This window comes from Podarcis pityusensis (assembly GCF_964106645.2).
Source record: "Podarcis pityusensis genome assembly, chromosome: 7".
Lineage (NCBI taxonomy): Eukaryota > Metazoa > Chordata > Lepidosauria > Squamata > Lacertidae > Podarcis > Podarcis pityusensis.
In genome coordinates, this window is record NC_138031.1 from 69,431,416 (window position 1) to 69,443,839 (window position 12,424).

Consider the following 12,424-nt stretch of genomic DNA (forward strand, 5'->3'; position numbering starts at 1 on the left):
GCCTTTGAGGAACTGCTCAGGTGTTGCGTGTGGTTCCTGTCCACACCTCCAGTGTGTTATTTGCACAAACCTGGTAGTCATTTTCCCGGAACGTGCCTTATATCAAGGTGGATCGTCGGTCCATCTTAGCACCATCTACATTGATCAGCAGAAGTTTTCTAGGTTTTCAAGACAGGAAATACTCAGGTTTGATACAAGCCCAGGTTGGGAGTGGAAGAGCAGATTGATATGGTATTATTTAAGTGTGAGAAAGACGTTGGAACTCTAAGGCCAAGCACTAGGATCCAAAGGCCATTGAACTATCCTAGTGCATAGGGCATGGGTAGGCAAACTAAGGCCCGGAGGCCAGATCCGGCCTAGTTGCCTTCTAAATCCGGCCCATGGACGGTCTGGGAATCAGCATGTTTTTACATGAGTAGAATGTGTCCTTTTATTTAAAATGCACCTCTGGGTTATTTGTGGAGCCTGCCTGGTGTTTTTACATGAGTATAATGTGTGCTTTTATTTAGAATGGGTTATTTGTGGGGCATTGGAGTTCATTCATTATTATTTTTCAAAATATAGTCCAGCCCCCCACAAGGTCTGAGGAACAGTGGACTGCCCCCCTGCTGAAAATGTTTGCTGACCCTTGGCATAGGGGGTGGGGGGTGGCTATTCTCGTTTTCTTATGGCGTGTTTGCTCCAATGTCCCAAGCAGCGAGTGAGAGAAGCCCCATTGACTGAAGACTCTCTTTTCTGAATGCACGTAGGGGCAGTTTAGGTTGCTCTGCTGAGCTATCCCAGGTCAGGTCCTACAGAGATAACCCCCCCCCTTTTTGTTTTTTTGCTTTAAAGGAAGCGCTTCAGAAGATTAGGCAGAAAAACACCATGCGTCGTGAGGTGACCGTCGAGTTGAGCAGCCAAGGCTTCTGGAAAACGGGCATCCGCTCCGATGTCTGTCAGGTGAGTGGATACCTTTCCGTATCCCTAGCGAACGAAGCATATGCATTTTATTTATGTGTGTAAAATCTGAGGCATGCGGATGAGGCGGCTGGGATAGGGGTGGCGAGGGAGCCCCCCCCCCGGCGTTGCTGCCATCTTCCAAGCCAAGGGCCTTCAACTCTCTCTCAAGAACCTCTGTTATATTCCCTTAAAACTCCACAGTGCATAAGTTGGCAGTGGGAGGGGGAAGGGACATGCCCTGCTCTTTTAGAAATGGTGGCCATTTTGCATTGCGCCACACCCCTCAGTTGTGTTATAGCCCCCCACCCCTTTTGCCTGCTGAATGGTTGGGCAGGAAAAAACTGCCATTGGCAGCAACCAGGGCATTCTGGGGAGCACTGGTTTGGGCCCCTTGAATTTGAATCCAGCCTTGCTGATGGCATCAGGCTCGAGGGCACAATAATCTGTCTGCCCCCTTCCCTTTCTGAGCTGGCCAGCCTGCTCAGCAGGGCTGGAGTTATGGCTCTAGCCCAGGCATCCCCAACCTTCAGCCCTCCAGATGTTTTGGACTACAATTCCCATCATCCCTGAGCACTGGTCCTGTTAGCTGGGGATCATGGGAGTTGTAGGCCAAAACATCTGGAGGGCCACCGGTTGAGGATGGCTGCTCTAGCCCCACTCTTAAGCCCCACAGGGGAGCAGCAGATTCCTGGGGTGTGATCAGGGCCAGATTTAGGTTTGATGAGGCCCTAAGCTACTGAAGGTAATGGGGCCCTTTATATGTCCAACTGTCCTTTTTCAACAACAAGTTGTTGCTCTTTTGTGTTGAATATATGCTACATGGTAATTTATGGACTTAATATGTATCGAAAGCCATTTGCACATGTTGCCATGCAACTAGTCCATGCAGAAAGTTGGCACCCTATATATAGAAATGAGCAAACCAGTGATATTTTAGGGAGCAGGCGGGGCCCATTACTTATATCATAGGGGCCCACACAACACAAAACACTGTTGCTGTATGTAGGTTTTATTTTATTTGTTTTTTATCTTATATTTTGGAAATGTACATCCGGGTTTTTTTCCTTTAATATTTTTGGGCCCGCCAAGAGAGTGGGGCCCTAAACTGTAGCTTGTTTAGCTTATACGTAAATCCGGCACTGGGCATGATCCGCGTAAGGGATGGGTGCACAGCCTTGTGCATGAAGAATCTCCCTGTTTTCTACTACCCACATGTGTTTGCGAGCGCATGTGTGTCTCCCCCAAATCCTCACCCAACCTTTCTTCTCCATGCTTTCGAGTTAACCATTGCATTTCACACAGTAGGGGTTGACCACTTCCCTGCTATTGTCCAAACAGAAGCATTGTACGGGCAGGACGCTGTGAAGCAATCCTGAACCCAAAAAAGTTCTAATGAATTTGAAAACCTGCTTGGCGCAGTAATAATGCACATGGCCTCAGTGGTCCGGAGTGCCTTCTGTCAGCTTCGACTGGTGGCCCAGCTACGCCCCCAACTGGACAGGGATAGCCTTACTGCTGTTGTCTATGCCCTGGTGACCTCAAGTTTAGATGACTGCAATGCATTATACGTAGGGCTGCCTCTGAAGACGGTTCGGAAACTTCAGCTGGTGCAGAATTCAGTGGCCAGGTTGCTCAAGACGCTTTGAGCATATTACATTGATCCTGGTCCAACTGCACTGACTGCCGATTAGTTTCTGGGCCCAATTCAAGGTACTGGTTTTGACCTGTAAAGCCTTAAACGGCTCAGGACCGCAATACCTCAAGGACTGCCTCTTTCCATATGAATCTACCCAGGCCCAGAGATCATCTTCTGAGGCCCTTCTTCATGTGCCTCCTCCTTGAGAGGTCCAGAGGGTGGCAACATGAAAACAGGCTTCTCTGTTGTGGCTCCCCATTTATGGAACACTCTTCCCAAGGAAGTTCGCCTGGCACCTTCATTCTATACCTTTAAGCTCCAGGCAAAAACATTCCTCTTCAACCAGACGTTTGGTTGATTTGATTGACATCCTATGCCCTTTTGAAAATGTAGGGATTTTTTTTGGGGGGGGGGGTGTTATTGGGTTGTTGTTTTTATTTTGATTATGCATTTTGTGGTTTTACATTTTTATTTTATTCTGTGAACCGCCCTGAGACCTCTGGTATAGGGTGGTATATAAATTCTATTAATAATAATAATAATAATAATAATAATAATAATAATAACAACATTAATAATAATAATAATCTGCAGCAGTGTCTCATACCGAATGTAAGCAAGTTGCCAAAAAGACTCCATGAATTGAAAGTGGAGACACTGTATGCACTTTTCTTTGCTTGCTTGTTGCTTGTTTAAATCATCATCATCATCATCTACATCATCAAAGAATTAGCCGGGCAGATCCAATCTTATTGCATGACCTGCTGCGTAAACCTAAAAATCAATCTACTGTTCTTGTAGACCATTCTTATAGTGGCTCATGTGCAATGTCGGGGATTTGAACGTGGTCTCCTAGGGACTAGTCCAGCACTTCAACCACTTCTTGAATACTTGAAAAAACATAGGGCTAAAAGTTCCAGGTAAATAAATAATGGCAATTCTTTCTCCTAGCATGCCATGATGCTCCCTGTTCTGACTCATCACATCCGCTACCATCAATGTCTGATGCATCTGGATAAACTGATAGGCTACACTTTTAAAGATCGCTGCTTATTGCAGGTAAGGACATAGACCGAAATGCGCTCCCATGTGTTTGAAGTTGCAATGTGGCTGGGGAAAAAGGAGCAGGGAATAGATGTGCTGGTAAGTTTGCATTAGCTTGCGGGCAGCAGAGCCAGAGAACTGACCAGGCCGACCTGGAGATGGGGGCTGATGGAGACAGCCAATCAGGGAGCCAAAGAATGAGTCGGAAGCACCGGCCATTGGCAGCACATGGTGCGCAGAGAACCTTGTTGGGGCTGGAGCAGAGAGAGGCGCTGGATCTGTACTGATCTGTAAAAACACTTTTTTAAAAAGCAATATAGCTCTCAGTGCCATTTCCCATTGCTCTACAGCGCCCTCTGGTGTCACATGTTTATAACGTCTTTTTAGCGTTTTAAATGACCCATGTAGATGAGTCCAGGGAGTTGGTTGGAGGGGGGTCAATGAAAGAATGGAGAGGGGTGGAATATAAGGAGAAGGACGGAGGAACTGTTTATGTTTATAAGGTGGAGGTAACCCAAGTATTCTAGATCTAGTCTACCTGCATTCCTGTGAATACGAAACAGAGGTGTCAGACAATATGCTATTAAAGAGCAAAGATTTTATCATGCCTTATATTTTTACATGGTTATTGGCTTCAGCAATCAGATCCTCATGTTCAGTTTTCTGTTCCTTTTTTTAATTACTGAGAGTTTTTCAAGTGAACAAATAGAGTAAAAATGGAAAGCGTTGAAAAGTACACGCCTTTTCCTTTCCCCCACAATATGCAGTTTCAATCTGTAATTTTAGAGCTCAGAAACTGCTCGCGCTCATGAAATTCCCTGTCACAAAACGCGCCCGGAACAATGGGAGCTTCGAACTCTGCCTCTAACCGTTCTCGTGTTCCTGGACTATAAGTTGTCTTTGGAACTGAGTTGCAACGTTTAGCTATTGGCGCTTACTGACACTGAGGATTTGAACAACCAAAACTTCTGAAGTTGCTTGCTCGGTTGTGAAAACTGGGGGTGGTTCTGCGCTGCTGAAATTTCACGGCAGCCGTCCGTTTTAAAGATTTGCAGCGACTGGAATGAGCAGTGCTGGCTTACGGGGCTGTTTTGTCTTTGCTTTGGGATTCTGCCGCCTTTACAGCTGGCCATGACTCACCCAAGTCATCACCTAAACTTCGGGATGAATCCAGACCATGCCAGAAATTCTTTGTCCAACTGCGGCATCCGGCAGCCCAAATATGGAGATAGGAAAGTCCACCATATGCATATGAGGAAAAAAGGTACGTTTTGCTGGTGTCATGATTTCCCCCTCTGACTTCTTTCTCCTCATCTCTTTTACTTCCTTTCCTCTACTGTATATACCACCTTTCTTCCCTTGAGGAACCCAAGGCATAATAATAAGAAGAACAAGAAGAAGAAAAGAAAGAATTTATTACTTATACCCCATCTATCTGGCCGGGTTTCCTCAGCCACTCTGGGCAACTCCCAACAAAATATTAAAAAGACGATAAAACATCAAACATTAAAAACTTCCCTAAACAGAGCTGCCTTCAGATGTCTTCTAAAAGTCAGATAGTTGTTTATTTCCTTGACATCTGGTGGGAGGGTGTTCCACAAGGCAGGCGCCACTACCGAGAAGGCCCTCTGCCTGATTCCCTGTAGCCTCACTTCTTGCAGTGAGAGAACCTCCAGAAGGCCCTTGGAGCTGGACCTCAGTGTCCAGGCTGAACAATGGGGGTGGAGACGATCCTTCAGGTATACTTATGTGTCATTGCCAGGTGGTCGTGCATCCTGGTGCTGATCAGAGCCAGCATGCCTTCTCATAAGACCGTTTCACATGTTGTGTTCTCTTCGCCCGAATGTCAATTGCTGTTCTGCAACGAGGTGGCAAAAGTAGGCAGAGTTCTTTTGCTGCTTGCATGTAGAAATCTAGGTTTACAAGCCAAACTTTTTTTGCATAGTTCGGTCCCCATTATTTTACTAGCTGCAGGGTGGTTGCGAAAGTAAATCCCATTGAATTCAATGGGGCATATTCCCAAGTTTGTGGAGTTAAGATGGTCATCTGAGTTGAATGGATAGTTTGCTAAAAAAAAAGGGAGACTTTCCAGACTAAGGTGTGGAGACGATGGGCTTTACACGTGGTGAATGCCCAAAGCCAATAAGGTTGCAGGTGGATTTTGATTCTACAGAGGTACTTGGCTATTGTGATACAGAGGTAGCTATTGCTATACAAACCTATGTTATAAGCTTTTTCCCCTTCAAATTTTTTTCTTTTCAGGTTTATACATTTCACTAATTTCACAATCATTTTAACAATTCAAAACGACTTCCTCTTTCTGTGGTTCTTTAAATTTATTTTTAATATCTTCTGCATATCCTAATTAATTTAATTTACTCATTTATTCATCTACTTTAAATATATACTCTTATGAAACTGCAGGTTATTACAATAATCCTGCCGATGCTCTTATCTGTTTACAATTTATCTGCAAATATTCAATAAACCATTTCCATTCTTTTATTAAAAGTTTGTTATCTTGATTTCTTATTCTTCTGGTAAGTTTCAGCATTTCTGCGTATTCCATAAGTTTTTGTATCCATTCTTCCTTTGCTGGGACTTATTCTTCTTTCCATTTTTGGGCGAGTAACATTCTTGCCGCTGTGGTCACATAAGTGAATAAGTTTCTATATGGTTTAGGTAGTTCTGTCCCTATCGTTCCCAATAGAAGAGCTGCTGGGTTTGTTTTTTTAAAACAAACGTTATTTTCAACATCCTTTTCAATTCATTATATATCATTTCCCAATAAGCTCTAACCTTACTACAAACGTATGTCATAAGCTTAATCATTTACTGTTCAGATAGGTAAAGGTACCCCTGACCATTAGGTCCAGTCGCGAACGACTCTGGGGTTGCGGCGCTCATCTCGCTTTACTGGCCGAGGGAGCTGGCGTTTGTCCGCAGACATCTTCCGGGTCATGTGGCCAGCATGACTAAGCCGCTTCTGGCAAACCAGAGCAGCGCACGGAAACGCCGTTTACCTTCCTGCCGGAGCGGTACCTATTTATCTACTTGCAGTTTGATGTGCTTTCAAACTGCTAGGTGGGCAGGAGCTGGGACCGAGCAACGGGAGTCCCCCCCCACCGTGGGGATTCAAACCGCTGACCTTCTGATCAGCAAGCCCTAGGCCAGGGGTCAGCAAACTTTTTCAGCAGGGGGCCGGTCCACTGTTCCTCAGACCTTGTGGGGGGCTGGACTATATTTTTTGGGGGTGGGGGGAAATGAATGAATTCCTATGCCCAACAAATAACCCAGAGATGCATTTTAAATAAAAGGACACATTCTACTCCTGTAAAAACATGCTGATTCCCAGATCATCTGCGGGCCGGATATAGAAAGTGATTGGGCGAGATCTGGCCCCCGGGCCTTAGTTTGCCTACCCATGCCCTAGGCTCTGTGGTTTAGACCACAGCACCACCCTTTTACTGTTCAGATGACAATACATAATTCAAATTACTGGAAGGTTACTTTTGTGCTGAACCCTTAAAAGAAAACGTACCTGTTTAAATGGGGTTACCTTCTAAATATCACATGGTCTGTATTTCCCCCCCCCCCCAGGCATAAACACCTTGATCAATATCATGTCACGTCTTGGGCAAGATGATCCAACTCCTTCCAGGTACGCAAACAACATAATTTCTGGGTGGTAGTTGTTGCAATTACGAGCTCGCTGGCCCATTGCAGTAAGTGGGATCAGAACAGAACTGTTAATGACAATAATAATAATAATAATAATAATAATAATAATAATAATTGTATTTATACTCCACCCATCTGGCTGGGTTTCCCCAGCTTTCAGTTAGGGGAAACACTGCATTTCCAGCAATAGTTGGAACTGCTCCCAGTAAACCTATTTGTGGCCTTTGCACCTTTCGCCTCTTTGCAGTACCCACCTGGAATTCTGCTGATTGTTAGTGATTTCTTTCTAGCCTTAAAAACACACTCGGCTTACCTGCTTTCCGGCAAATGCCCAAGCGCTCCCGGCAAGCCTCTTTCCGTGCCAGTGCCGAAAGAGCGCGCAGGAAAAGAGCAGGAGGGGTCGCGATGCCCGTACCACGCAGAGGATTTTGAACTCCCTGCAAGATGCTTTCTTTTTCTTCTTGCATGGCACCGTGCCAAAAGCCTATAGATGGCCTAGGAGGAGGCTTCTCTTTAAATCATCCAGGGCTATGGCAGGGCACGCGGAAGCTGGTCTCAGCATGCCATTGCACATCATTATCTTTTCCTTTGGTTAATAAGTTGACACAACATTACGATCAGCCTTATTACCTTTCTGGCTGCCTGTGGTTTTTTTGTGCCGCACAGAAGAAACCCAAATATCCACTGTTGGGCATCGGAGGATTGCACGTTGAAAACCGAAAGCAGTGGGAGCCTAACTCTTTTTTGCTTTATTGCCCCAAGGAATTGGCCGGCTGTTGTTTATCCATTGCTAATTACTCATATGCGTAGGGATCATGTGTAACAATCCCTGCATTTGTCTGTTTGCAGGATCAACCACAACGAGCGCTTGGAATTTTTGGGAGATGCCGTGGTTGAATTTTTAACTAGGTGAGTATTCGGTTCACTCCTAATGCACTTTCTGCTATAAAATCATACCTTACTCATTAAAATAAAACATTTAAAAATATCCTGATTTGTTTCGGGCTATCAGGCAGTTGAAAGGGTATTCTGCCAATTAAAACTCCGATGTCATTTATTTATTTTTCTTCCGAAACACCAAAGACCTCTGCTGCTTTTAAAAAAAATCAAAATCAAAAGTAGACATTTATGTGTCGCTTCCAGTGTGCTAAACATGCCGAAATCTGTAATTCTTCCATCTCCTTCTCTTCTTGCAAGCTAAATTGGCGTCATTCCTGCTTTACAGATGCGGAAGAGAGGCCCTTAGAGAATCAAGTCTCTTTTCTTTTCTTTTCTTTTCTTTTTTTTTAAAAAAACTAATTTATTGGCTTTGTTGTTGTTCAAATAGGCCACACAAAAGTCTTTTTTAAAAAAGAAAAAGAAACAAGAAGTAATTTAGATAGCGCTTAAAATGCTTCAAGCACGTTCCTGTCTGTATCTCAGTTTGCTTAGGACTAAGCTCAGAATTGGGACGCGGGCGCTGTGGGTTAAACCACAGAGCCTAGGACTTGCAGATCAGAAGGTTGGTGGTTCGAATCCCCACGACGGGGTGAGCTCCCGTTGCTTGGTCCCTGCTCCTGCCAACCTAGCCGTTTGAAAGCACATCAAAGTGCAAGTAGATAAACAGGTACTGCTCCTGCGGGAAGGTAAACGGCATTTCCGTGCTCTGCTCTGGTTTGCCAGAAGCGGCTTAGTCATGCTGGCCACGTGACCCGGAAGCTGTACACCGGCTCCCTTGGCCAGTAAAGCGAGATGAGCACCGCAACCCCAGAGTCGGTCACGACTGGACCTATTGGTCAGGGGTCCCTTTACCTTTAAGCTCAGAATTGAACCCAGATCCAATTCTAGATATTCTGTCATCAACTGGTACCTTTTGCTCTCTAGTTTGTCAGCAACCCCAAAAGTAGATGCAAAAGGTTTTTGGTCTGCCAAGTCCGTTTCCCCTGCCTCGTGTCTTCATTTGAAGTTTCATTCCAAGCCGAGGGCCTAAAGTGTAATACTCTGAGATGAAAAGCTGATGACTGTGTCCTGTCAGATGTAATTGAGAGTTGCTCATAACAGCTCTGGAGAATGGCTAGTCTAGGACCAAACGCTTCAAAGTTTATAGCCGGCAAATAAAAGGAATACATCATTTTGGAACGAGTCATCTTCCTGTCACGGAGCTCCTTCATCTTTCCGGCTATAATCTCAAGCAAAAAGTGTGTTTGCAAATAAACTTTGAATCCCACCCCCCACCCCCACCCAATTCTCTCTCCCAAGTGTGGGGTTATTACTCATTAATCCCGACTTCATAATGGCGCACTTGGCGTTTTGCCTTCCGGTAGTTTGCAGTTTCGTGCTCGTGTATTTGGAATAAATCACTAACATATTCCCAGTTAATGGAAGGTGGCTTTCATTTTTCCTGCATAGGCTCTTCTCAGAAAGAAACAAAAAACCCCGACAAAAATAATGTAAAATTGACATTTTATAGCCTAGTGAAAACAGCAGCCATTTCCTTGGTAAGTGTCATTTGTGACAGCAGGCAGCACCCAAAACTCCAGGGTGGGAGATTTGAAGCTCATTTCCAGATCTCAGGTGTGTCCGTTTGTAATGGGAAAAGTGGTCTACTTATGTAGAGAGAGGCTCCAAAAGTGTTAAGATGTTACAGAAGAAGAAAAGGAAAATGCCATCGGTGCCTTCCAACAACTACTTTGAGATGAGCGGCTTTTTGCATTGTTTGGTTTGCATAAAACCGTATGTGGGCTTTTATCTCTGAAAATAGCAGGGGCTGAAGGAGGACAGATTTATTTAATGCTCAAAAACAAGCTCTCTGAGTACTTCTATTTACGTAAACCTCCGCAGTGCATTTTTACACGTAATCTTTCCGAGGCTCGAAAATTGGCACCCTGAGCATAGAACTTTCTTCGTAGGGGCAGTTCTGGCAGCCAAAACGCCTTGGTCTTTGTGCGAGTTTGCACAAAAGAGATAGTCTGCCTCGTTGAAGTCAGTGGGGCCTGTCTAGGATTGCACCTTTTGGTTGCAATCCTTTGCACAGTTATCTCGGAGGAAGCCTTGTTGTACTTAGTTGGATTTACTTCTGGGTAAATCTAGGATGAACTCAGCAGAACTTGCTTTCCAGTGAAACTTGCTGCCCTTCTTCCATGGAAGTGCGGCCAAGATAACCAACTTAAAGGATGAACACAAAAAGGAGGCCGTCAACCTAGCTTTGTATTCAACTGCACCTTATTCAGAGTAGACCTGTTGAAGTTAGTGAAGCTAAATGAATCATGTCTCTTAATTTCACTGAGTCTGCTGTAAACATGACCAATATGACCAATAACTTGCCGTACTTTTCCATGTATAACACGCCCCCATGTATAACACGCTCAGTATTTCTGGGGAAAGAAAATGACCCAGAGTTGTGCAGCTTTTTTAGGGATGCAGTAATTCACCAACCCAACAAATCACCCATCACCCCACCCACTACCCATCTATAAAACGCCCCTAGTTTTTAAACCTTATTTTATAGTAAAAAAACCAACAAGAACCCTCGTCTTATACACGGAAAAGTAGGTAAGTATCCCCTACATCAGATAAACTATAAATCCCACATTCCCTGCCTATCACCCTTGCTTGCGGGAGCTGATGGGAGTTGTAGTTCAGTAACAACTGTGCCATATTAAGGACCAAACGCCTAGGTTCATGAAAATGTTTTTGCCTCATGCATAAGAGCTGACAATGATGGTTTCTTGCGGGGAGAGACAGTTTCTGAAATAACCTGTTAAGTGTCTCTGCCGTTGAGAGATTTACGGGTTTTGATGTGCCTTTTCTCCTTTCTTTCCAGTGTTCATTTATACTACCTGTTTCCAAGTCTAGAGGAAGGGGGCTTAGCCACATACCGCACTGCCATCGTTCAGAACCAACATCTTGCCATGCTGGCCAAGGTAACATAACAAATTTTGTCCCCCACAGTTTGAATTGGCTTTGAATTACCAAGATAGATTAATTAAGTGAAGGTGGGCGATCCACACTTGTGTTTTTCTTGGGGCCGCACTGCAATCTCCTTGTAGGCAGAAGAGTTTTATATCTTATTAGAAACAGGACCCAACTGGGCATGCCTTGGTGTCAAGATATTTTGAGAAGCAGCCTCCAAATGCAGCCATAATTAGGGTTGGGGGGCAGAAAACGCCGCTTTGTGCTTCTGAGGCCTTGCAATGTACTACAAGAATCTGTCTGGGTGGTGACCAATATGCTTTAGATGTTTTCTTTTTAAATGTACTTAAATTAGGAGTTTAATTAGGAGCTTTCAGTGGGAGACGACTATGCTTCGGAATATACATGGAGCGTTTTCTTTTCAGCACAATTCACTTTACGTATGTCACCTTTTATACCCAACTTACGAAAGGGGCATTAACAACTAAATTGTTCCGTCTATGTAACATGGTAGAGAAAGTGGACCGGAGCAGATAGACAATGGAGGGCAAAAAAAGGGGGGGGGGAAGCATTTGGCCCAGGATTATGTGTCTGTTTACTATTTATATAATTAAATAAACATTTTCCCCCTCCGCTCTTCAGCCTAAAAACATGGGCTGACATAGTGTCAGGGAACTGACATCGGAGCGAGAGGCGAAGGGGAGGCTCCTAGATGATGCTGGAGAAGGACCCAGCAGCAGGGGGAGAAACAGCTCAGTAGAGGGGGAAGCATTTAAGCGCAACACCAGGGATAAAGGGGGGCAGATGGGGGAATTGGAGAGAGGGCTCCAGGACGCTTCACTGGAACTCAGTGAGGAGGGGACAGGTCCTCCGCTACCCACGCCCTCCCTGCGCAGAAGACTCCCGCGCAGTGAGAGGAGGAGGAGACTGGGTGTCAAACAACTTTTATGTTGGAAGAGGTTCAAGAAACGCCCACTGACGGATTCTGCCAGTGACTGAGGCAGTCACAATTAGAAAGGGCTGTGCAGTCAGAAAGGTTTAACAAGGCAAATTAGCCTAGAGAGGCACCAGTTTACGCACGAGTAACTCATACTCATTATACATAGTAATATATTTTAAAATGTAATTTAAATATTGCGAGAGTTCTTGGGGGGAAATGAACTCACGCAGTTAGTTGGTCTTCCATTGGGAAAATTAATTATTTATACAATATGCCACATATATAGCCAC

At 44.7% G+C, this 12,424-nt stretch overlaps 1 protein-coding gene across 2 annotated transcripts in view; it reads left to right on the plus strand.

The window, feature by feature from the left end:
- DROSHA (drosha ribonuclease III) overlaps positions 1-12,424 on the plus strand; it is an 87,276-nt gene that overhangs the window by 29,751 nt on the left and 45,101 nt on the right. For both annotated transcript variants that reach the window (XM_081014625.1, XM_081014626.1), the window contains exons 16-21: positions 835-942; positions 3,530-3,637; positions 4,748-4,886; positions 7,223-7,283; positions 8,153-8,212; positions 11,106-11,205. In XM_081014625.1, the coding sequence (XP_080870751.1) occupies positions 835-942; positions 3,530-3,637; positions 4,748-4,886; positions 7,223-7,283; positions 8,153-8,212; positions 11,106-11,205 (576 nt within the window). The remainder of the gene's footprint in view (positions 1-834; positions 943-3,529; positions 3,638-4,747; positions 4,887-7,222; positions 7,284-8,152; positions 8,213-11,105; positions 11,206-12,424) is intronic.